The following is a 27,044-nucleotide window of genomic DNA, read 5'->3' as shown; positions in this document are numbered from 1 at the left end:
ATTATAACAGAGAAAGCTGTGGTGACATGGACCGAGAGGAAGGGCGGTCCTTTAATGTCACCAGAAGACTTTTATCAAGACACGCAAATAGAAATACCAGAACGTATAAACAAGACATGTATCCACGCTGTCAGCACGAAGCCACCCTTGGAGGGAATAACTGAAGCAGAGCGGTTCAGTTCTTGCATTAAACTGCCAAGAGTCACAGCTTGGGTGTGAATACACGAAGAAGCTGAAGAAGGAGCAGAAGTCATCGCAGGAGCTTTCTACTGAAGAACTTCAATAGGCTGAATGCTACCTGGTGCACGTCGAGCAAGCATTGCCCAACAAATCTACCACCTTACGTAATATTGGTCGATGCTAACAGTGAAGTCCAGCTTATCAGGCTCTTGCAAAAACGCTAAGACCAGCTGAAAACCTTTTGGGATCGCCGGCAGAAAGATTACCTAGGTGAATTGAGAAACTACCGTTAACAAAGCGAAATGGACCGACTTGCTGAAGGAAAGAAATTGAATTTTCATGTAGGACAAACAATGTCCTCGGAATGTTTGAGGGATGGCAAGAATAAAAACTACATAACGGACGTGTTGGAAAATTTCGCTCCTGTTATCTCCGTTTGCAGGGCAGATCAGAAGTTACAGCGCCTATTTCAGCTGCTTTACCCATTGAACATTTAATAACGCCATCTTCTGGGTGCGGGAACATGTTGGAACTTGGTCGTTCATCCGTCTAGCAGACAATTCATCATCATGATCGTTTCGCTCCTCACGAGCTCCTCTCGCTCGAGGACACGCAGCCATTTTTTCTTCACTTTCTAAACGAACGCTGTGCGTTTTGGACGTGGCGTCTCTTGATTAATCGAGACAGCGTGGTAGGCGGTGGCGGAACTTCTGAGGTCGACCACGTGGGTGTTAAAGTAAGAAACGGGCGCGCGAGCGTGGGCAATATTAAGGTGCTTTGGAATGAGATTAACACATTTGATTACGTACAAGACGTAGGAACTTATAAAACGCATGCTTACGTACGAACACACTTCACGCACGATATGGGTGACTGGAGGCAGCTGAAAGGAGACCTAGGTCCTGGCTTTGGAAAAAAATAATAGGCTGATGACAATGTTGAGTTCCGATCTCACGAAGCATGCCTAAATGTCCGGTTAATGCAACTAAATTACAACTTAAGTTCCCTCCTTAAATTTGCAAAAAAAAATTAAGAAGCGAAAAAGGCAATTCATTTGTAACATTCCTGAGCCCGCACACTATCACAGCGTGTTTATATAGAAGTATACGTATCACAGAGAAGTAAACGACGGACAATACGTAGTGTTTACGCGTAGGGCAGAAAGTCATCAGTAGTGAAGGTATAGAAGGGTTTGGGTGGGAGCTGGTTGGGATGGTTCATTCATTTTAAACTGTGCCAAAAAACACAGACAAGGAAGAGCACAGGACCAGTGCTGTTGGTGATATCAAATTGATATACACAGCGAGGTGGAAAATGCAGAAGAGTACACATTTGGGCTGGTTGGTTCATGAAATTTCTCTCCTTCCGATGGAGATTGCTTTGCTGATTTTATTGCTCGAGAGGTGGAAAAGTTAGTTCCCACATGCACAAGAAAAATAAATGTGCGAATAGAATCATTGTGCATATTAAGTTATCAATGTATTTTCTCCGTTTGATATTTTGATGTAAAGTTTACTTCGTCGAACTAGTCCCTCCTGCATATCAGTAGTCACGGTTGCCCAGTGGCTGTCGCATTGAGCTGCTTATGTCGCGGTTTCGAATGCCATGCGCGGCAGTCGCATTCCGATGGGAGCCGGATGCAAAAACACTCGTGTATTTTGATGCCGACATGTCAAATCAATTCTGCGGAAGACCGCAAGATAGAGGCAAGGCCGTGAAAAGAGGAAAATTGTCATCCACTTGAGTTGTAGAACGAAGCTACGAAGGAAACCCGTACGGGTTTTTCAGAAAGAAAACGTCGCAGTTGAAGAAAATTCGTCGTCGTCTGGGGCTGTTAGAATTGCATCTTTTTCTGTAGAAATCCACGCCCTATGAACCTCTCAGGGTTCTTAAGGAAATGGCAGAAATGAATGAATGAATAAATTGCTAATAATAAACACACTGCTTCTTCTGACATTGACGTAGCGCGGCTGGCTTGCTCAAAAGAGCCTTGCCGGCTCCCGTAGAGTTTTTTGAGGCCTCAAACATATACACGCGGCCATAGGCCCCGTTTTTCGCTTCTTCCTTTCTTTTTGTCCCCTTCGCGGACTTACGCTCGTCTTCTTCCATCTTTATTTCTCGACACTCTTTTATTCCCTTTACCCTTCCCCGTGCAGTAATGTTGAGGTGACCTCCCAAGCGAGAGACAGTTACGGTACTGCACTTATCTCTTCTTTTCTCATTCGAAAAATCACTTACTACTACTACGGGGAAGGATTTGAAGGTGAAAGCACGCGTTAAAGAACCCGAGCCGGTCAATTTTATTCCGGAGTCCCTCCGCCCCTCCCAACCGCCACGGCATTCTTGGTAATCAGACCGTGCATTTGGCAAGCAGAAGACTGGAGAATCAATTATCTTTTACGTTCTGAAGCATAACATATGCAAAGTCTAAAATATTAAGTTTATATGTATATCATTCACTGCAGTACAGAGCACCATAAGATTAAACAAGAGGCAACAAAGACATGCGGCGGAAGCAGACGCACCTCGAACGACGGCTTCTCTGGTGTCCAGGCCGCGAAGGCGGGTGCCCGGGGTGTGTCCCTGCTGCAAGAGGAGATCAGGGCACTTCGAGGGTGCACTCGACCAGCACTGAGCGCGAACGCACCTCTGTTCCCAACGGCAGCGTACTAAGGCAGAGAAATCTCGTGTTTTCTCAGAGCAGGCAATAAGGAACGGAACTGGCCATCCAGTTTTACGCCAGGTGAAACAGCCTATCTTTCACATTGAAAAATTGACCATTACGCCTTTTTGTACAAACCTACCCCTTGTGTAACCTCTCGAAGGTACTTAAGAAAATAGAATGAACTCTTTAAGGAGTTTATGAATGAACACACTACTTATTCTGGCAAAAACGCAGCACGTCGCCGAAGAGGTTGAATGAACTGGCGGAACACACTTGGCGCGACCTCACAACATAATGCTTTTTCAGCGAATTTTGACAGATTAACAGAGTACGCAACGTTTGTCTCCGCACTATGGTTGTTGAACGAGCGGTTCCTTGCCCTAACGAACCGCTCGTTGAAAAACGTTTCCTCAAACGAAAATACAGGATACGTAAGGCCACCTCCTCAGGGAACCAACGCCGGGGCCGCAAGTGGCGTATATTGAGTGCTTTTTTTTGAGACCACGTATAGAATGTTTTAATTTGCGTGTGGCAGATAGCACAATTTTAATCCTTGAACTGCACTGCTCCAACCGGCAGAGGTTACATCCACCAAAAATCAGAATTGGTAATCGACCAAGTAATACCATCTAACTAGTTCATTATTATCTCCAGGCTTGGAGTGGCGTGTCACACCGACAAAAACGCCGACAGCAAGTGGGGCTATGCTGATCCACGTGCAACCAAATTAGGGCGACCCACTAAGCTTCAACAAGACACCCCCTTACCAGAACAAGAATTGACCTCCCTTGTGCAGTGTTCCGGCACTCTCTCCCAAATGACTTATTCAATTACCCAATGGACCTCAGTCCCCAGCAGCTGCAGAGTACATGACCAAGGCGGCGGTCAAACCTGTAACGCAGAAAAGGTGCTAAGAATCTGAACCCAGACAGGCCGCGAATGGAAACGTTGCAATGTTTAACACCGAACCCTCTCCAGTGAAGCTACCCTAGCAGTACTCTTTGAGCAACCATCAGGCACTGTTTGGGGTATCAATGGCCTTAGTGAGGTTAGAAGAACGAGTGAGATTTTTAAAGTGCTGACAAATGGCCACCTCCGCGGCTATAGAGGATTACCAGATAAGAAGCAGTTCAGAGTAGGATTCCTAATCCTTAAGGAGATAGCGGGCAACATTGACGAATTGTACAGCATTAATGAGAGAGCAGCAGTAGTTATGATAAAGCTGAATAGGAGGTATGGAATAAAGGTAGTAGAAACCTACGCCCCAACCCCCAGTCACGATGATGAAGAAATAGAAGTTTTATGAAGACGTTGAATTAGCGATGGGAAAAGTTCAAACTAAATAAACTGTAGTCACCGGCGACTTCAATGCAGAAGTGGGAAAAATCAGGCTGGTGAACAAGGAATTGGAATCAGGCGTGGATTCTAAGAACACTCGAGATGTTGGTAGAATTCGCGGAGAGAAATAAGCTGCGAATAATGGACACCTTATTCAGGAAGCGTTAGAAAAAAAGTGGACCTGGAAAAGGCCTAAAGGTGAAACAAGAAATGAAATTGATTTCCTAATTTCGGCCGATGCCAGCATAGTGCAGGATACAGAAGTGTTAGGTAGGTTAATGTGCAGTGATCATAGGTTAGAGAGGGCTAGGATCTACCTGAATTTGAAGAGAGAAAGAGTAAAATTGGACAAGAAAAAACAGGCCAACCTAGACGCAGTAAGGGAAAAAGCAGACAAATTCAGGTTGGCATTTGCAAAAAACTATGCAGCCTTAGAACAGACACATGAAGATGACATAGATGCAATGACTGAAACCGTAACCAGGCTGGCTTCAGAGGAGCAATTTAGGTGGGAGGTAAGGCACCAAGGCAACCAGTAGACAAGCTCTCCCAAGTAACAAGGGACCTAATAAAGAAATGACAAAGAACGAAAGTGTCTAACTGAAGAGATGAGATAGAATTTGCGGAAATATTGCTGCACGCGTGTGGGCTTTGATCGTTTGAACGAAGCGGGGGGCGCCATCACTTGAGAAAAGAGAAGGAAGAACGAACTGGGCTCGCACTGTGAATATAGCCGGTCAGCGGTGCAACCGTTGTTGTAAATATTGTCACGTGGTGGTGACGTTGAAGAACACAGTAGCAATACTGTGAAAGGCAAAACTAACTTTTATTGGGCGAACCTCTGCCCACAAAAACAGGCTACACTTATAGCACAACGCTAGCGGCGAACACGGTCGGCGATCGTCGAAAATCTGATCCCGGGTCAAGCGCGTCGGCTTTTATACAAGCGACAAATGTTCCAGACTAATCGTTGCGACCCGCGTTCCTTCCACAAAGTTCAACAACATTCACGTCAGGCAATGAAATCAGATAACATAAGGTTCGGCGACAACAGACAGCGAATAGAAGCATCGATAACTTTCCAGAAACTTCGGATACATGCAGGCGCGTCCCGCGCTGTGCGATAACATTAGTTAGGCGGCGAAAAGTGGTCGCCCGATGAAGATAAGTACACGAGTCATTACCCCCCTCTTAAAGAGCATCGACCCGATGCTGCAAACAAACGAAATAAAGAAAAGCACTCGTAGCAACGAAAACAACCAAGTAAGGAAGTTCGTCAGCGTCCATAAAAGGGTTTAAGGCGCACCACGTGGACCACTTCAGATCGTGCGCGGCGCCGCTGTGAATGCAAAATGCCGTCTGGCACGACCTCATAGTTCAGAGCGCTAATACGTCGGATAACCTTGTAGGGTTCGAAATAGCGTCGGAGTGGTTTCTCACTGAGTCCTCGTCGGCGTATTGGGCTCCATACCCAAACCCGTTCGCCGGGCTGGTACTCGACGAAGCGTCGTCGGAGGTTGTAGTGTCGGCTGTCGGCCTTCTGCTGGTTCTTGATCCGCAGGCGGGCGAGCTGTCGGGCTTCTTCGGCGCGCTGGAGATAGGTAAGGACGTCAAGATTTTCCTCGTCAGTGACGCGCGGCAGCATGGCGTCGAGCGTCGTCATCGGGTTCCTGCCGTAAACCAGCTTGAATGGCGTGATCTGTGTTGTTTCTTGCACCGCCGTGTTGTAAGCGAATGTCACATACGGCAGGACCGCATCCCACGTCTTGTGCTCGACGTCGACGTACATTGCAAGCATGTCGGCGAGAGTCTTGTTCACGCGCTCCGCGAGACCATTCGTCTGCGGATGGTAGGCAGTTGTCCTCCTGTGACTTCTCTGGCTGTATTGCAGAATGGCTTGCATGAGCTCTGCTGTAAAAGCCGTTCCTCTCTCGGTGATGAGGACTTCTGGAGCACCATGTCGCAGCAGGATGTTCTCGACGAAACATTTCGCCACTTCGGCTGCGCTGCCTTTCGGTAGAGCTTTAGTTTCAGCGAAGCGGGTGAGATAGTCCAACGCCACGACGATCCACTTATTTCCGGAAGTTGATGTCGGAAACGGTCCCAACAAGTCCATCCCGATCTGCTGATCGGCTGCAGTAGTCCCACTGGCCTTGTCGGTGGTGTCTTGCTTCGCTGACAGTCTCGGCATGTCTTGACATAATGGGCGACATTGGCTGTTAGGCGCGGCCAATAATACCTTTCCTGTATCCTCGACAGCGTCCGGGAGAATCCAAGGTGCCCAGCGGTTTGATCATCGTGTAGGGCGTGCAATACTTCTGGACGCTGTCCTGATGGGACAACAAGAAGGTAGTTGGCGCGGACTGGTGAGAAGTTCTTCTTTACGAGTAGGTTGTTTTGAAGCGAGAACAAAGATAATCCTCGCTTAAATGCCCTAGGGACAACGTCGGTGTGCCCTTCCAAATACTCGATGAGGTTTTTCAACTCTGGGTCTGCACGCTGCTGTTCAGCGAAGTCTTCCGCGCTTATCATTCCAAGGAAGGCGTCGTCATTCTCGTCATCTTGCGGCGGCGTGTCAATGCGGGCGCGTAATAGGCAATCGGCATCGGAGTGTTTTCGTCCGGACTTGTAGGTTACAGTAACGTCGTATTCTTGTAGTCTGAGGCTCCACCGCGCTAGTCGTCCTGAAGGATCCTTTATATTCGCTAGCCAACACAACACGTGGTGGTCGCTGACGAATTTGAATGGCCTGCCATATAGAGAAGGGCGAAATTTAGCTGTAGCCCAAACGATGGCGAGGCATTCCTTTTCGGTCGCAGAATAGTTGCCTTCCGCTTTTGACAGCGACCGGCTAGCATAAGCTATCACCTGTTCGACTCCGTTTCTCCTCTGGAACAGAACGGCACCGAGGCCTAGCCTACTGGCGTCAGTATGGATTTCTGTATCGGCGTACTCGTCGAAGTGCGCAAGTACCGGCGGCGACTGCATGTGTCGTTTGAGTTCTTCAACATCAACATCACATTTAGTGCTTCAACATCAACATCACATCAACTCAACATCACATTTAGTTAGACGTGTCAACGGCTTAGCGATGCGTGAAAAGTCCTTGACAAAGCTCCTGCAGTTGGCACACATGCCAAGGAATCTACGCACTGCCTTCTTGTCGATGGATTGCGGGAACTGTGCGATGGCAGCTGTCTTTTGCGGGTCTGGGCGGACACCAGATTTGCTGATTTTGTGGCCTAGAAACAGAAGCTCATCGTAAGCGAAGTGGCACTTTTCCGGCTTCAGAGTGAGACCTGATGACTTGATGGCCTCTAGTACTGTCGCGAACCGCCTCAGGTGATCATAGAAATTTCCGGCGAAGACGACGACGTCATCCAAGTAAGCGAGACAGGTCTGCCACTTCAATCCTGCTAAAACCGTGTCCATCACGCGCTGGAACGTTGCAGGCGCCGAGCACAGTCCGAATGGCATAACCTTGAACTCGTAGAGGCCGTCTGGGGTGATGAAGGCCGTCTTTTCGCGATCTCTTTCATCGACTTCTATTTGCCAATAGCCAGAGTTGAGGTCCATTGACGAGAAGTATTTAGTGTTGCAGTGCCGATCCAATGCGTCGTCTATCCGTGGGAGGGGGCATACGTCCTTCTTCGTGATTTTGTTCAGACGACGATAATCGACGCAGAAGCGTAGGGTTCCGTCCTTTTTTTTTCACCAAGACTACAGGACATGCTCACGGGCTTGTGGACGGCTGTATGATGTCGTCGCGCAGCATTTCGTCGACTTGGTGCCTTATAGCTTCATGTTCTCGCGTCGAAACTCGGTATGGGCTCTGGCGGATAGGTCGAGTGCACTCTTCGGTTATAATGCGATGCTTTGCGACTGGGGTTCGACGAATCCTTGATGACGTCGAAAAGCACTCTTTGTATCGTCGAAGTAGACTTCTGAGCTGTTGTTGCTTAATCGTGGGGAGACTTGGATTTATGTCGACGTCTGGCTCGGGAACTACGGCCGTCGGGGTAGATGCGGCGGAATCCGAAAGATAAACGCATTGCTGTTTTCCAGAATTTCCTCCATGTATGCGATCGTCGTGCCCTTGTTGATGTCCTTGAACTCCTGGCTGAAGTTTGTCGGCAACACTTTCGTGTTTCCTCCGTGCAGTCAAGCGATCCCTCTTGCGACGCAAATTTCACGGTCTAGCAGTAGACGTTGGTCGCCTTCGATGACGCCTTCTACGTCAGCGGGTGTTTCGGTGCCGACCGAAATAACAATGCTGGAGCGAGGCGGAATGCTCACTTGATCTTCGAGTACACTCAAGGCGTGGTGACTACGAGGGCTCTCCGGCGGTATCGCATGATCTTCCGTCAGCGTTATTGACTTCGACTTCACGTCGATGACTGCGCCGTGTTTGTTGAGGAAGTCCATGCCGAGAATGACGTCTCGTGAAGACTGTTGGAGGATAACAAAGGTGACAGGGTAAGTACGGTCGTGAATGGTAATTCTTGCCGTGCACATTCGAGTCGGCATTATGAGGTGTCCTCCAGTGGTCCGAATTTAAGGACCTTCCCACGTAGTCTTAATTTCTTCAACTTGGCGGCGAAGTGTCCACTCATGACGGAGTAATTTGCCCCCCTGTCGACTAAGGCGGTGACTGCGTGGCCGTCGAGAAGAGCGTCGAGGTCGGTGGTTCTTTGTCTTGCATTACAGTTCGGTCTTGGCATCGGATCACGACTGCGTCGCGTTGACCTGTGGCTGATATCTGACATCGTCAGGTCGTCTTTCATCGTCGCATTCTTTGCTTCCAGACTTCGTCGGGACGGCGGGGTGTCGTTATGTCGTCAAGGTAGTTTCTTCGGCGTCTTCATCGGCGGCGGAGGATCTTCGATCGTCAGTTCGATGAAGAGCAACCACACCTCCATCGGTTGCTGCTTTTAGTTTTCCGGATATGGGCTCGCTGACGGGCCCCGGGCTGCGCCAGTGTATGGTCGGCGCTGTGGCTACACTGACTACACTGACTCGTTGAAACAAAAAACATATGTCTTGTAAATGTTTTTCTTTTTTTGTATGCTGTACCTGAATGTACACTTGCTTTTCTTGTAGCCCCCCCCCCCCCTATGTAATACCCTCCTTCGAGGGCCTTTAGGGGTATTGTAAATAAATAAATAAATAAATAGTGGTGGAGGTGGCACATTCCCCCTCCTCGCCACGTAACTCCGAAGCGGCCGCACCATCATTTTCTCAGCCATGGCTTCCCATGGAACCACCACGTTGCCAGCTACAGCTGCGGCGCCAACCACAACGTACGTTACGGTTCCTGGTCTCCGTGGTCATGGGAAAGTCTCCGCCCAAAATGACACTGCCGTCGACGACTGGCTAAGCATGTATGAGCGTGTTAGCCCCGGCCACCAAAGCGACTGGGGCCCTACCATCATGCTTGCCAAGGTGATCTTTTATCTAGACGGGACAGCGCATGTCTGGTTTCGCACCCATGAGATTGAGCTCTCCAGCTGCAACATTTTGAAAGAGCGGCGTCGCGACCTATTTGGCAACTCGTCAGGTCGCCTACAGGCTGCGCGAAAAGAGTGCCACCTGTGTCCAGTAGCCGACCGAATGGTATATCTCCTACATAGAGGAAGTGCTCGCGCTTTGCCGGAAATTGGACGAGCACATGAGCGAGGTTGACAAGGTGGGCCAACACTCTAAAAGGCATCGCGGTCGACGCCTCCAATTTGCTTGTCTATAACGATGTTTCTACCATCGACGCCATCGTCAAAGAATGCCGCCGCTTCGAAGTACCCAAAAGCCGCGCGTCTTCCCACAGTTTTCCCGGCTCGCAAGCACCCCTGCCACGTCCTCTTGCTGCGCTGTTACCGCCACACGACCATTTAATGAGAACGTCACACGTATCGTTCGCAGTGAGATTGAAGCGACGAGTCCGGCCCCCTTTCATCCACGACCCCCTGATGGTACCTTTGACCAAGTGGCCCCCACTGTTTCCGTTATTCAAGCAGTTGTGCGGCAAGAAATTGCAAATATTGGCATCCCTACCACCTGCTCTGTCTCGCGACCTGATTCGGCACCCGTTCCTATGCCCACAACCTGTTGTGATCAGTATTTCGCTACCACGCAATCCTGCTTAATGGCGAACCCCAGACGACAAACCGATATGCTTCTGCTGCCACCGCGTTGGTCATGTATCCCACCAATGCTGCAGCACCTGGATGCCGCCGTACTGGAGCTCATTCCCTGCTCGTCTGCCATACACCAACGCTCGCCATTATTCACTTCGCCGTCTGTACCCTACTTCTGATGCCCCCGACAGCCGCTCCTCCCTGCGATCGCCTTCGCTCCAACGCCGTCGCTCCCCGTCACCCCACTGACTGCTTTTCCTCGCCAAACCGACGGACGGAAAACTAGGCCATGCAGCTCTTGGAGGTAGTGCTGCGTCATGTTCGTCTTGTCCAAATCCTCTGTTGACTCTCCTCACCAGCACGAACCTAATTGAAGTAGACGTAGATGGTGCTCCGTTGATGGCATTCATTGATACTGGAGCCCGAGTATCCATAATGAGCTATAACCTATGTCATCGCCTCAAAAAGTTCTTACGCCAGCAATCACTCGAGCCGTATGCATCGCCGATGGCACCACTGTTGTCGTCAGGGGTATGTGCACTGCTCGCATAGGAATTGCTGGCCGCCAAGTTCAAGTCATGTTCACCGTGCTGACCAGTTGCCCTCATGACATAATCTTCGGGCTCGACTTTCTGACGATGAATTCTGCCGTTATCGAATGTGCCACCGGTACGCCGTGCCTCGAGCTTCCTCTTCTTTCAGACGTTCGCCCCAAACAACCGAACACCCTCTGCACTAGAGCGTTTGTTGGCTTACCTCCAAAAGCCGTAACCTTCGTCGAATTGGCCTCAACGGCAACCATGCCTGATGGCGACTATATCGTCGCGCCTATCCGTGATGTCCCCCCTGGCACGCGACATCTCTCTGCCACACTCCGTCGTAACCCTTCCCGCTAATCGGATGTGTCTCCCCGTTATCAATTTCGGCTTGACGAAGCAAATGTTAACTGAAGGCATAGCAGTGGCCACGCTCCGGTGAGTGACAGACGACAACGTCATTGCTTTTGCAGCGGACGCGTCTCCTCCTGATTGCTCTCCTGATTACCCGCAGGATGCCTTGAACCTCAACGGCCCATTAAGTCTCATGGTCGCTCCGGACTTCGCACCTGACCAAGCAGCCACCCTATGTCGCCTTTTGCTTTCCTATCGCGACATATTTGACACTGACAATCGACCACTTCGTCAGACGTCCCTTGTTAAGCATCGAATAAAAACTGGTGATGCTGTTCTCATTCACCGCCGGCCGTATCGCGTGTGCACGGGACAGCGGCAAGTTATTCAGCAGGAAGTAAACAAGATGCTTGCCAGTAGCATTGATGAGCCCTAGTCGAGTCCTTGGGCGTCGCCGGTCGTGCTCGTCAAAAAGAAATATGGTACGTGACGTTTCTGCGTTGATTACCGCCACCTAAACCGAATTACTAAAAAGAACGTTCACCCCTTAACACGAATCGACGACGCTCTTGATTGCCTTCACGGTGCCAAATACTTTTCGTCCATCGGCCTTCGATCTGGTCATCGGCAGATTTCCGTCGACGACCAAGACCAAGAAAAGACCTCTTTCGTCACTCCAGATGACCCCTATCAATTCAAGGTGATGCCGTTCAGTCTATGCAATACCCCCACCACGGTCCAATGGATGATACACTCTCTGCTTCAAGGTTTCAAATCGTCAACTTGCCTTTTTTATCTGGACGACGTCCTTGGGTTTTCTCCTACATTTGAGACGCACCTTGAGCGCCGGAGCTATTCTTGACGTCTTCCGCAAGGCTGGGCTCCAATTAAACTTATCGAAGTGCCACTTCGGGCGCCGACAAATTACAGTGCTAGGCCATCTCGTCGAGCTTCCTTAGTAAAAGCCGACACGGAGAAGGTTCGAGCAGTAGCTGCTTTTCCTGTACCTAAGTCAGGTAAAGACGTCCGGAGATTTGTGGGGGTCTGTTCTTATTTCCGACGGTTCGTGAAAGATTTCGCAGCAATCGCTCGACCACTCACTGAACTTCTGAAGAAAGACGTGCCTTTTACGCGCGGTTCCTCTCAGGCTGCCGCATTTTCATGCCTTATCACGATTCTCACCAATCCACCGGTCTTGGCCCACTTTGACCCGTCCGCACTTACAGAGGTCCCAGCCGATGCCAGTGGTTATGGAATCGGCGCCACCTTAACGCAACGCCAACATGGACGCCACCGCGTTATAGCCTATGCTAGCCAGTTCCTGATAGCTGCGCGCTACAACTATTGGATTACCGAGCGTGAGATTCTTGCTCTCGTCTTGGCTGCTTCAAAGTTCCACCCACATTTATATGTCAAGCCCTTCTCGGTAATCACAGACCATCATGCGGTCTGTTGGCTTTCGTCGCTCAAGGATCCTACTGGCCGGCTTGGTCGTTGGGCCCTCCGACTACAAGAATATCACTACACATTGACTTACAGGTCGGGATGCCAACACCACGACACAGATTGCCTCTCTCCCTGCCCAATCGAGGACGCGACCTCTACGTCTGAAACTGACACCGACGCCTGTGTTCTCTATGTCTTTCCACTGCTCGACGTCGCCGGCGAACAGCGCCGTGACCCATCCTTGCGTATCATCATTGACCGCCTGGAAGCGTCACTCACCGACAGTTACCTTCGCTTATTCACACTTCAAGATGGCGTATTCTACCGCCACAACGTTCACCCCGACGGCCCTGTATTACACCTTGTGATTGCTAAGCACCTTCGCTTAGCTGTTCTCCACGAACTTCACGACCTCCCCACTGCCGATCACTTGGTTGTGTCACGTACCTACGACTGGATCCGCCGACGCTATTTTGGCTAGGGCTTGCTCTCTCGATTCGAAGATACGTAGCTGCGTGTGAGAAATGCTAGCGACGCAAGACACCACGGCGCCCCCTGCCGGGTACCTTCAACCACTCGACACTCCCGCGGAACCATTCTTGTGGGTTGGTTTGGACTTACTTGGCCATTTTCCTCTTCTAACTCTGGAAACAGGTGGATCGCTGTGGCCACGGATTACGCCAAGCGCTACGCCATCACCCGAGCGCTTCCTGCAAGCTGTGCCACAGATGTTGCCGATTTTCTTCTACGCGACGTGATTTTATTACATGGAGCTCCGCGACAACTTCTCATAGACGGTGGCAGGACACTCCTATCAAACGTTATCGCGGACATACTGCAGTCCTGTGCCCCGAGGCACAAGCTATCCACGTGATAGCATCCGCAAACAAATGGCCTCACGGAGCGTCTCAATCAAACTCAACAGACATGCTCGCGAAACATCTTTTCAGACCACACTGAGTGGGGACCTCGCTCTACCAATTGTCAAATTTGCTTATAATTCCTCGCGCCACCGACACAGCCGGTTATTCCCCATTTTCCCTTCTGTTCGGCCGAGAACCAGCGCTGTCACTCGACACAACCCTCCCTTTTCACGCGGCACCAACCAGTGAATATGCGCTTCACGCCATCGCCCGCTGTGCCCACACAAGGGAAATTGCCCATGACCGTCTTCTGAAATCCCAAGACAGTCAAAGGCTATGTACGACCAGCGACACCGAGACGTGGACATCCCGCCTGGTTCTTTGGTGCTTCTATGGTCACCGTCGCGTCAGGTCGGCTTGCCAGAAAAACTGCTGTCTCGTTACACAGGCCCATACCGAGTGCTTCGTGCTACGAGATTGCCCCTGACGCTCATGTGCTTCCCAGTGCAGTGATATCGTGCACGTTACATGAAAAGCAGTATCACCCTCCCAGTGATGACATATAGACGCTCTGAAACGTCGCTTCTGTCGCCGCGGGATTAGGGTACACGCGTGTGGTATTTCATCGTTAGAACGAGGCGCGTGGTTGCCATCACTCTAGAAGAGAGGAGGAAGAACGAATTGGCCTCACGCTGTGAATCGAACCAGTCAGTGCTGCAACCACTGTTGTAAATATAACCTGTAAACAGTTGCTCTACTTACTGACCATTACTTACTGCTCTACTTACTGACCATTAAATATAATAACGAAGCGTTCTTGCGGTTGTGCAACCTAATAGAACCAATAGATATATCGTATAACATTAGGGAAAAAAGAGGTGGCAGCTACCACTTTCCCGTACTAATTATGGATCAAATCGGCTATCCAGTCGCGTCCCATCCTTATTAAATAAATTTCATGAAAACGGTGTAGAGATAACTGACACTACTAGGAAAACATTACGAGACTTCCTAATTCAAACTGACTAATTATTTTTTAACGTTACTTTGGCTAGGGGAAGTCACTACTTGCCTCCTTTAAATTAGGTAGTTTTTCATTTTGATGGCATTTTCGCATATAGGATGTAACCTGCAAGAAATTTACGCACATCTTCATTTGCTATCTATGTTTCTGCATGTCAAGAAAACGTTCTATGATGATGAAAATAATTATGTATTTCTGTTATATAGTGTATATTCATATATGTCATTTGTACTGTATCATCTTGTATCACTGATTGTCCATTTAGCCTCACAAGTTTTTCACTTATACATTTGTGCATTGCACACACTAAAGTGTACAAACATTATTCTGTCCCCGTTCTCATGGATAGGGGCAAGAACCTTGTCAAGCTGCAAAAAAGCAGCTTTTAGTTCTTGTCCTAGTGTTCATTTTTTGTAAATGAATGAATGCTAAATAAAGATTGATTGATTGATTGATTGATTGATTGATTGATTGATTGATTGACTTGTCCTTGAGTCTGTGAAGGAGCACGTTTACCTAGGTCAACTAATCACAGGGAACCCTAACCCTGAGAAGGAAATTCACAGACGAATAAAAATGGGTTGGATCACATATGGCTGACATCGTGAGCTCCTGACTGGAAGCTTACCATTATGATTGAAAAGGAAGGTATACAATCAGTGCATTTTATCGGTGATGACATATGGGGCAGAGACTTGGAGACTGACAAAGAAGCTTGAGAACAAGTTAAGGACTGCGCAAAGAGCGATGGAACGAAGAATGCTAGGTAGAAAGACAGAAAGAAAGTGGTTTGGATCAGAGATCAAAGGGATATAGACGACATTATATTTGACATGAAGAGAAAAAATAGTGCTGGGCAGGTCATGTAATGCGTAGAGTAGACAAAAGTTGGACCATTGGAGTGACAGAATGGGTACCACGAGAAAGGAAGCGCAGTAGAGGACGACAGAAGACTAGGTGGTGCGACGAAATTAGGAAATTTGCGGGTGCTAGTTGGAATCGGCTGGCGAGGACAGGGATAATTGGACATCGCGGGAAGAGGCCTTCGTCCTGCAGTAGACATAAAATAGGCTGATGATAATGACGAGTTAATTGTTTACTGATTGTTTTACGGCACATATTGCTATTTATGAATTTTAACTGGTGAGTTTGCAAGGCTCATCGACGTGGAACAAATCTTCAGGATGGCACCAGCCTCAAGAAATGCGCCGCGCAACCTGCGTCGGAAACGCACTGCTGTCCCACGTACGTTTTTAACCCAAGCTCTTTACGGCATTGAAGCGCTAAATGAAATGGACTGCCAATGCACTTCGTCGCACACTTTGAAGGTGAATATATCGGATCTGGCATCATCTTGAAAATTCGTTCCAAGCGGATACGCCTCGTGAAATGATCCGCTACAATTTGTTAATTACAATTTGTGCTGTAAAAATCATCAACTTAGCTTGCAAATATCTCATTAGTTGATTATGCCTTTTCATTTAGCGCGAAAGTTATGTCCGTTCGCTTCGAGAATCGCAGCTCAAGGAATCGAACTGCGCTATCTGCCAGAGGCTATTATATATAAAAAGAAAACTGTGTGATCGGAAGTACAAAAAAACACCACACATAGAAAGCTGCTACAACTTCACGAAGGCACCCCTGATGGAGGAGTCCGTAGGACCCCAGAACGTTGTGTTCATTTCGAATAGATGTTCTTGGATCGTGACTGATCGATTTGTCTAATTACGAGACATGCTGCATGCAGACCAGATGTTGTCCTACCGATGTGCTTCTTACGACCAGGAAGAGTCATGGCGCCCTCATGCGCGTGTATCATAGGTTATCATAAAAACAGAAACAGCCTCTGTGTCATTTCACCACCGGCTTTGCTACGTGCAGTGATTCCATACGGTAGGTATGATTCGATGGAATATTCTGAATGAAGAATGCTGGAAGCTCCGATTCAGATGTATCTCGAGTTACTCGAGATACACCTTAAATAAAGTATCTCGAGCACGGCCATGGAGTCTATTACTGGCTTAAAGAAACTTTTAAAAAGTCATCCTGCGTCAAAGACTTGAGCAACAGCAAAGATCCACTGTAAAGTTTGTGTCAGTCATTTTATTGCGTAGTGTATATGTAATTATCGCATGTACGTTGACCCTAAAGACGTTGCGCTTGACCAGTTTGATAAATGGTCGGACTTTGAGCAGTGTCTCCTATTTGCACGAATCTCCAAGCCGTGCTGACTAAATATAATATTGTCATAACGTGATCGGCCAAGCGCCAGACCCGATTGCTTTTCCAACACAATTTGTATGGCGGAGCTTTTGCAAACAACGGACAATGCTTCAATTTTAAAAAAAAGTGCCTCTTTTTGTTTCATCTCAATTCAACTTCCGCATTTCTGCGCCAGTCTGAGGGGGTTCCACCATAAGCTTGCCTAAACATCTTGAATAGCGTGCTGCGACGTGGAGACAGCGGTATTCTTGCATTGCTGCTTGGTCTGAGTCACAATGCTTGCGAGCGACTGCAACCACACAGACGCATACCATAAGCCACACGTTCTTTTTTTCCGTTGTGTATGCTGAACCTAGCAGCCGCTTTGGTGCGACTCTTAGACAGCGAAGCAGTTAACTGGAAGTTCCAGCACGGTTTTTATGCAGCAAAAGCCAGTGTTTGATGGCGTGTACATTATCAAATGAAAAGGGAACGCAACGTGTCTGGCAGACCCTAATTGGTTTTGAAACGTATTGATTAATGATTACGAAACAATGATTATGTCACCTATATCTCAGTCAAAAACACAGCTAAGTGCGCTTTCTTTTCTTTTTGAACCAAAATTAACGATTTTGTTTTTCCAGCAGCCTTATTCGCCTTACACAGCTGCCACATTGAAAGTCAGGTCCATACGGCTGTGGCAGTGAAAGAAGCGTGAAACACGACGCCATGAAAAAAACGCAGCCTGCCAGCAAGCCGTCGACAAAAGCCAGCCACAACCACGTTGGAATGCAACAGCAGCTAGCTGCTGCAGCTGCAACCGAGTGAGGACACGAGCCAGCCAACAGACCCAATCGCACATCCGAGGAGCGTGACAAGGCGCTCATGAAGAGTGTCACGCACTTGTGATGAATTAATTTTTTTTTTCGCTTTGCAGCCCGCTGCTGGAAAGTTAAAGGCGAGAGTGTGGCGCAACATCTCTTTTTCATTTTAGAATTTAGTCTCCTCACAAAACACTTTGGGAAGGCACACATTTCGTGTGGATAGGTCTTGTGGGGCGCGTATATATGCATAACTCACGGGAAGTCCATGGGGTCAATGCTCGACGAGAGCGACACCTGGTCGAACTTGCTTCCCAGCAGGGCCACGTTGAGGCTCCCTCGTGGCAGCAACGATGGCCTCACCCGCCGTGGAGGCGGCGACCGGTACATGGCTGCCTCGTCGGTCAGCGTGACGAGCTCATTCGTGGCCTCCGAATGGTCGTCCACCACGGTCGACGCAACACGCCCTCTGGGATCACAGTCGGGGACACAATCACGAGAGCAATAACAAGGTCGAGAGCTGGGCAAATTGGTACGCGACTTTCATTTCTTTCGCCCTTACCACCGTTCGGCATTACACAGGGGGCGGGAGTATCAGCAATTCGATACAAATACACATAAATATTGTAGAAAACATCTGTTTCCAATCGTAGTGAAAGATGCGAGAAAATAAGCACAATAACAGAAGTACGGCGCTACAATATTAACGATATTAATACCGCACAAGAATAATAAACACAATAGTGTTACAAGTGTAAGGCAATAATGATAGCAACAATATGACAAGTGTAAAGCAGGAAGAAAACGAGATGCAATGCCTATTACATTACCTCGTTACATGTGCTCACTTAAGCTTATTTAGACGCAACGACGTAACTATAGTTTGTTGACAAGGGAACTTATCCGTGATGCTCGAAATACTATGTGGGAGCTCATTGCGCTCATGGTGTGATTTAGGTGGTAGTTTATTTTATGAAACCGAGCGAGACGTATCTTGCGGCGCGTAATAAGCAAATGGCAGGTGAAAACCAGCGATGAACACTACGTACAGAACCAAGGGGTAGGCTTTCATGGGTGTCATTTTATTCTGTGATTTTATCTGGATTCAATCTCGCACCAGTCATCCCGCCTGTGTATGCAGTGTTTTTCTCTGATTTGCACATTCAAATACTTTCGAGAGCAGTGTATTCCGCTTCCTTCCTAAACATCAGAAAACACTGCTACGTTTGGCGATTGCAGCAGCTAAGGATTGCCTGAAAACATGCATTGCCAGTGTCTTCGCTAGCACACGCGGGGATGATCACTCGCCATCGTAGTCGAACGCCTCAACTACCGGCCGGTATGCGAGCAGACGATCTTGGCGAATATGGCAGTACTGCAGATGGAGACAAACGTGCGACTGAAGCTCCTACGTTCAAGTACAGTGCACAAGGATGCTAAGAGCGTTATGGTTTAGGTGATCTTGTTGAACGACTCTATACCCCCGCACTGAGAAATGCGTCTTAAAACAACGCCACGTTCCAGTCGCACGTAAACACGATGCAGCCGTGATCCGACGCCTAGACATAACTGCAACCAAAGACAAAGAAGCACCGACATCGACGGGCTTCTCGATTGCCACAATGGACGAAAGAAACAAAATAGGCGTGGCCTTGACGTCGCGTTTTCGAAGCCGGAAAAGCAGCCATCTTGATATGCCATCTGCATTTGCGCCTCCAATCAGCTCCCTGGAGCAGTCAGGCGCGAGCTTTGAACTTGCATTTCTACGAGCTGCCGGAAGTGCGTGCTGTTGACGCACGTCACAAGAATGCCTGGTAAACTTTTATACCAGTTTTAGTGAAGCAGAAGCATTTCTGTGCTTTTCCGTGGCACGCTTAAGAAGATGATGAAGACCCGTGCCGTTATTACTTGAGTGTGTCAGTTGCTGACTGACACGCGCAGTTACAGAACCAAAACATCTTTCAAGCTTACATACCACGCTCCGAAGTGAGCTTGTCTCATGAACAGAATGTGCTGCGAGAAAGAAATGAGCCAAAACACTTACCTCACTTTTCAGAGGCCTAGAACAGCAGCGAGAGCTTCTATGGCAACGCTATGGCAGCGGTACGCTATGGCAACGTTTACGTTTGGAGTACCATTTCCAGTGTTGGTTTACGAAAAACAGCTCGTCACTTCAGCCACATTTTCTCCAACACGTCTGTGCTGGCCTGGGCCCCTCCTACGCTTTCCTTCCTCCAAGATGGCTACGCAGTCACCGCCTTAGTGGACACAGGAGTCGACTACTCCGTGATAAGTGGACCCCTTGCCGCCCAGTTGAAGAAAGTTAAGACTGCATGGAATGACACTCACATCCGCACAGTTGGAGGACACCTAATAAGGCCAACTGGAATCTGCAATGGCGAGAATTACCATTCATTACCGAACCTACCCTATAATATTCGTTATCCTAAAATTATTCACGAGATGTCATTCTCGGCATGAACTTCCCGAACCAACACGGCGCAATCATCGACGTGAAGTCGAACTCGAGAACGCTATCGGAAGATCAAGCCGTACCGCCGGAGAGCTCTCATAGTCACCAGACCTTGAATGTGCTAGATAAAGGGAGGATTACACCTCGCTCCGCCATTGTTATTTCCGTCGGCACCGAAACATACGCAGACGTAGAAGGCGTCATCGAGCGTGATCAATCTTAACTGCTCAATCTTGAAATTAGCGTTGCAAGAGGGATCACTCGACAGCACGGAGGGAAAGCAAAAGTGATGCTCACCAACTTCAGCAATCAGTTCAAGCACGTCAGAAAGAGCCAGACGGTCGCGTACATCGAAATTAATTGAAGAAACCAAAAATGCGCTTGTCTTCTCAGATTCTGCCGCATCTACCACAACGACCAATGTTCCTGAACCAGACTTCAACATAAATTCGAGTCCCCCCTTGAGTGAGCACCGACAGCTCAGAAGTCTTATCCGATGATACAAAGACTGATTTTCGACGTCATCGAGGATTCGACAAACAGCAGTCGCGAAGCATTCTGTAATAACTCAAGTCCGTTCATGACGCGTACATAATCGCAGCCGTTGACAGAGTATAGGAAGCCTCGAGCTGGCTTCTTCCCGTCGCCGCCATCGGCGTCGCCGCCGCTGGGAGGTGGCTCTCAAAAGTTCACAGTAGGCAGACCAGCTCTGGGCCGTCCGGCAAGCCGAAGATGCCGCCCGAGTCTAAGGACTTTGAGCCTACACCCGTACGTCACCACAACAAAAACTGCCGGACCATTCTTTAATAAAATGTCTTCTTCTTTGACCACTCCGCCGGAGTCCTTCCCGAGTTTCGACGCGAGAACGTGAAGCTATAAGGCAACAAGTCGACCAAATACTCTGCGACGACATCACCCAGTCATTGAAAAGCCCGTGGGCGTCCCCTGTAGTCTTGGTGAAAAAAAAGGACGGAACTGTATACATTTCTGCGTCGATTATTGTCGACTCTACAAGATCACGAAGAAGGACGCATACCTCCTCCCACGGATCGATGACGAATTAGATCGTCTCTGCAACGCTAAATACTTGTCCTCGATGGATCTCAAGTCTGGCAACGGGGAAAGCGAATTCGACGAGAGAGATCACGAAAAGATCGCCTTCATCATGCTGGACGGCCATTACGAGTTCAAGGTCATGCTATTTGGTCGGTGCTCGGTGTTTGCAACGTTCCAGAGCGTGATGGACACGGTGTTAGCAAGGTTGATGTGGCAGACCTGTCTTGACTACTTCGGTCACGTCGTCGTCTTCGCCGGGAATTTCGACGACCCCCTTATGCGGCTTGCGACATTACTAGAGGTCATCAAATTATCAGGACTTACTCTGAAGCCAGAAAAGTGCCGCTTCGCTTACGATGAGCTTATGTTCCTAGGCCACGTCATCAAAAAGTCTGGAGTCCGCCCCAACCAGCAGAAGACAGCAGCCATCGCAAAGTTCCAGCAGCCCATCGACAAGAAGGTAGTGCGTAGATTCCTTGGCATGGAGCAATAAAACGACGGACACCGACCAAAAGAAGTACTAAAAATGATTAAATCTAAAAGACGTTTCGGCTTCTCTACGGAAGTCTTGTTCACAATGGGCTTCCCTAACCCATTGTGAACAAGGCTTCCGTAGGGAAGCCGAAACGTCTTTTAGATTTACTCATTTTAGTTTTGGTCGGTGTCCGTCGTTTGATTGCTTCATGCTTCATTCCGACCAGACGGGCTCCCGTCGAATCCTCGATTTCATTCCTTGGCATGTGTGCCTACTACAGGCGCTTTGTCAGACTTTTCACACATTGCTGAGCCGCAGACACATCTAACTAAATGTGATGTCGAGTTCAAGTGGGAAACGCCGCAGGCCGACGCCTTTCAAGAACTCAAACGACGCATGCAATCGCCGACTGTATTTGCGCACTTCGACGAGGACGCCGATACCAAATCCACACTGACGCCAGTAGCCTAGGCCTCGCTGCCATCCTAGTCCAGAAGAAAGACGAACTTGACCGGGTGAAAGGTTGCGCTAGACGGGCGCTGTCAAAAGCTGAAGGCAATTATTCTACAAGTGAAAAGGAATGCCCCATCATCAATGTGGCTTCAACGAAATTTCACCCTTACCTATATGGCAGGTCATTCAAAGTCGTCAGCGACCATCACGCTCTGTGTTGCCTAGGAAATTTAAAGGACCCTTCAGGATGGCTGGCGCGGTGGAGCTTTAGATTGCAAGAATATGACATCATTGTACCTTACAATTCCGGACGAAAACACTCAGGTGCCAATTGTCTAGCACGCGCCCCCATTGATTCGATGCGGCAAGATAATGAGGGTGGCGACGCCTTCTATGGAATAGTAAGCGCGGAAGACTTAGCTGAACAGCAACGAGCAGATCTGGAGCTAACCGACGTTGTCCCTAGGGCATTTACGCGAGGATTGTCTTCATTCTCGCTCCAAAACTATCTACTGGTAAAGAAGTTCTCACCAGTCCGCACCAACTAGATTCTGGTTGGTCCCTCAGCATGGCGTCCAGAATTACTGTACGCCCTATATGAGGATCCGACCGCTTGGCACCTTGGATTCACCCGGGCGCTATCGAAGATGCAGGAAAAGTATTACTGGCCGCGCCTGACCTCCGACGTCGCCCTTTAGGTCAAGGTACGCCGAGACTGTCAGCGACGCAAGACACCACCGACAAGGGCAGCGGGATTACTACAGCCGATCTAACATCCTTGTCGACCGTTTCAGCATAACGGAATTGATTCAATTGTTGGGACCCTTTCCGACGTCAACATCCGGAAATGATTGGATCGTCGTGGCCAAGGATTACCTCACTCGCTTCGCTGAAACGAACGGTCTAGCGAAAGGCAGCGCAGCCGAAGTGGCGAAATTCTTCGTCGAGAACATCCTGCTGCGGCATGGTGCCCCAGAAGTCCTCATACCTATTAACTTTAATAACAGCTGCAGTTAATTTCCTTCCCTTTGTCCTCTCGTAGCTTCAACGGTAGTCAAGGAGGGAAATTGTTGAAGGTCCGAAGTCGGTGCCCCTCGATGATTCGAGTGCACGGTGGCAGCGCGAAGGAAGAGCTGTTGTCCGACGAAGTGACGTTTTATTCAAACGCCGAAGCGTCTGTCCGGGTCCAAGCCCGAAGCTCCGCTCTCCTCCACACAACCACACATGACTTTTTAAGCCCTCAGTTGTACAAAGGATTCGCAAACCAGCCAATCACACATGCGAGTTCACATCATTGTAACCAACAGCACAACCACTTTCGTGCCGCACACGACATTGGTGGAAACAGTGGCGCTCTTTATAACACTCCAGCGGATAGGATTTCTGAAAGACACGTGCCACCTCCCTCTCCCCTACGTTCTGCTGCGAGTCTCGGCCCCTGATGTCTTCCCTCTTTTCACCTGCAAACGGCCGCCATGCAAGCTGCCGAGAATGTTCCGTGAAATCGCGGGTTATTAACTGCATATCCGCCGGACAGCGGGCTACCCTGCCAGTACTGAGAAATCTGTCTCCCGTGCAGCTGTGTGCCGGTTCGCTTGAAATACAAACACCATGATCAAAAATAATGTACAGCGCAAAGGACAAGGACAGTGAAAGACGACATACACAGCACTGTCCTTGTCCTTTGCGCTGTACATTATTTTTGATCATGAATTACCAACTAGCCCAAGCAACCACCCTAGTTCACAAACACCATAATTGGGACCCGATGGCGAATGCACATAAAAGCATTCCTCGGCCGTAGCCGGCTAAGTGATAAAGCTACCGCCATTTTCACGGGAATCCTTAGCAGGGGCACGCGGATGCCAAACATCAAACCAGCTGGGCCACGTCGCGTCGCCCAAATTCCGTGACCGAGACGGTCGACGGGACATTTGGGGAGTGCATGGCATTAGTGGTGGCGGTGACCTCAAGCACCCCCCTTCTTTCATCTTCACGCTCGTCTCCCCGAACGTCCCCTTCAGCTCGGGCCATCTACCCTTTTGTGCCGAGCGGGGGCGCAGTGCTAGTGCCTTTTCTACGGTGCAGTCACTAATCCGCTTTCTCTTCACGCGTGAGTGTTGCCCGCGTCCCCTCTTCGCGGAACCCATATGCGTGCCTCATTTCCGGTTATGGGCCTATACAGCAGGTGTGGGCTCGTCCTACGCTTTGCTGTAGTCGCCTAAACTGGGCCACAAAATAACAGCGAGGGCAAGTCCCTAATCTCAAACTGACTGCTGCGCTTGAGGAAACTTCGTGTGGCCTCGGAGAATTGTTTCCTGTAGTGATGACCTTATGAGTAGTTACTAGACCACTTCGAAGGAGAGAGTTAAATTGCGCAGCCCGGGTCCACACGGACCACCAAGAGGAATGGCGTCTCTCGGACGAGCCATACGACAAGTGGATTTAGTGAAACACGTTAGGAAAATATGGGCGTTCAGTACGTATTTCGTTGCATAAATACAGATCAATGGTAGAAGCCATGTAACGCGTTCTGAAAGTTTTAGTACTCATAGATGCAACCAACAAATATTGTCGTGAGGAAAGGCCATTTGAGAAGATAAGATATATGATATATAAAAATTACACAATAATACAATTTCTGAACACAACTGCTTAGTAGAATTATTAGCATACAACGCATGAATGAATGTGGGTGGTTTAGTGGCGCAAAGGCCAGATATGGCCAAAGAGCGCCAAGACAGTGTTAGTGCTTTCGCGGTGGAATGATGAGTTCCGTGAAGATGTTACTTGGCTGTAAGGGGGCCTAAAAATAGTCGCTGTAAAGTGCGTCAAATCTACGTGCTATAAAATTATGGCGATGACTAATGACGAATACTATAAACATTAAAATCCATCCTAGAAGAATGATGCAAAATAGAAAATATATGAGTTGGTAAAATTACTTGGAGAACTGCTGCCTGCTGTCGTGGCAGCACTACTGCTGCCACGAAAGAGCTAACACAGCGGCATCCTCTGAAGAGAGGATCCGCTACGAACATGTGGGGCTAACGACATGCAAGACAACATCTTTCAGAAAACTTAGGACTGCGTTGGTGTCAAATAAAGGTTCTGGGCCGAGTAGCATTACGGCATGTAGGGGGATGTGCTGCCGGTATGCTAGGGAAAAATGTTTCCTTCTCTCAGATTCGGCTGCCCGACATTCCAGGAGGACGTGGAGGACGGTTAGCCTGTTCCCGCATCTACCGCAGGTTGGAGGATCATTTTCAGTGAGTAAAAAGTTATGCGTGCCAAATGTGTGTCCTATTCTGAGGCGACAGAATAGGACATCTGTTCGCCATGATTTCGTTATGGAGGGCCAAGAACCAACTGTGGCTTTATCACGTGCAGTTTGTTATTTACTTCTGCATCCCACATACGTTGCCAGTGGTTTCGCAGTTTCCTTCTCAGGAAAGGCTTCAGGTCTGTGACAGGGACCGAAGAAGTAGGGTTAACTGCATGCAATGAAATTGATGTGGCCATCTGGTCCGCTAGAACGTTTCCCTCGATGCCGCTATGTCCAGGCACCCAGCATATAATCACGTGTTGGTGAGATATATATGCTTTACACAGTACGGAGTAGAGTTCATTATTTACTGAATTTTTGTGGTTACAGAAAGACATCAAGGCCTTCACAACACTGAGGGAGTCCGTATATATAACTGATTTCTGGAATTTTTATTTATTTGTATGGTTTACGGCCGACAGCGGTGCGTAGGCCTCAGCCGTAAAAATACTAGTTTCCGGTTGCAGTACGTCGGATTACGAGAAGGATGGACCGACGGCTGCATAGGACACCCCATCGTGTGACTTTGATGCGTCTGTGTATAACTCCGTGCAGGAGTGTTTGTGCTGGAGTTCCCGGAAATGCATTTGGATTTCAATCTCTGAAGCGTGTTTTGTAACTTGAATGAAAGATATATCGCATTGTATCAGCTGCCACTCCCAAGGAGGTAGCAGCTTGGCTGGATGCATTGGGCGAAGCTTGAGGAGTGGAACGCGCATTTCATGACTAAGCTCCCTCACACGCAGCGAGAAAGGCTGTCTTACGGAGGCACAATTACGAAAGAGTGTAGCATGTGTAATCTCGTTAACGGTATTAAAACACGGATGTTGAGGATTAGAGTGGACTTTCAGAAAATATGTTTGGCTGATGTATGCTTACTGCAGACGAAGTGACCACTCATTTGATTCTACATATAAACTTTGTATGGGACTCGTTCTGAAAGCGCCAGTGGCCAGTCGGATTCCTAGATGGTGGACCGGATCTAGCATCTTTAGTGTGCTCGGGGCGGCAGAGTGATAAATCACGGCACCATAATCTAGTCGTGATCGAATGAGGCTTTTATAGAGATTCATTAAACACTTCCTGTCACTACCCCATGTAGTTGGGGATAGAATTTTCAATGTGTTCATTGTTTTTTAGACAGGTTTCTTTGAGATGTTTAATGTGGGGGACGAAAGTGAGTCTGTAGTCAAGTATAACACCTAGAAATTTGTGTTCTTTGTTTACAGGTATCAGTTGTCCACGCAGTTCTATGCAAGGACCTGGGATAAGTCCTCTCTTTCTTATAAAAAGAACACAAGAGCTTTTGTTAGGATTAATCTTAAATCCATTCTTGTCTGCCCACATTGATACTTTGTTCAGGCCATGCTGTACATGTCTCTCGCACACTGCCAGGTTACAGGATTTGAAAGCTATTTGTATGTCGTCCACGTAGAAAGAATAAAAGATGGCCGGTGGTAATGAAGCGTGAAGCGTGTTTATCTTCGCGATGAAGAGCGTGCAGCTGAGCACGCCTCCATGGGGAACACCAGTTTCTTGCGTAAAAGGACGTGAAAGTACATTGCCGACTTTTACCCAGGAGGTACGATTGGACAGATGGCTTTCTATTAGGTTTAGCATATTCCCATGGATGCCCATTTCTGACAAGTCTCTTAAGATTCCGTAACGCCATGTTGTATCGTACGCCTTCTCCATAGCGAGG

General features: G+C 48.6%; 1 protein-coding gene across 14 annotated transcripts in view; it reads right to left on the bottom strand.

Moving 5' to 3' along the window:
* The window catches only part of LOC139048142 (uncharacterized), a 401,037-nt gene that overhangs the window by 185,291 nt on the left and 188,702 nt on the right, over positions 1-27,044 (bottom strand). For 12 of the 14 annotated variants that reach the window (XR_011507573.1, XR_011507572.1, XR_011507571.1 and 9 more), the window contains 2 exons: positions 17,820-18,080; positions 2,706-2,766 (listed from right to left, as the gene is read on the bottom strand). Coding sequence is in view for 9 of the 14 variants with exons in the window: in XM_070522653.1 (XP_070378754.1) it covers positions 2,706-2,766; positions 17,820-18,080 (322 nt within the window). In the remaining 5 variants the exon portion in view is untranslated. The remainder of the gene's footprint in view (positions 1-2,705; positions 2,767-17,819; positions 18,081-27,044) is intronic. The other 2 variants (XM_070522654.1, XM_070522656.1) reach the window with 2 other exon arrangements.

The sequence above is a fragment of the Dermacentor albipictus genome, chromosome 7 (assembly GCF_038994185.2).
Source record: "Dermacentor albipictus isolate Rhodes 1998 colony chromosome 7, USDA_Dalb.pri_finalv2, whole genome shotgun sequence".
Classification (NCBI taxonomy): domain Eukaryota; kingdom Metazoa; phylum Arthropoda; class Arachnida; order Ixodida; family Ixodidae; genus Dermacentor; species Dermacentor albipictus.
This window is presented reverse-complemented; position numbering and strand designations above follow the sequence as displayed.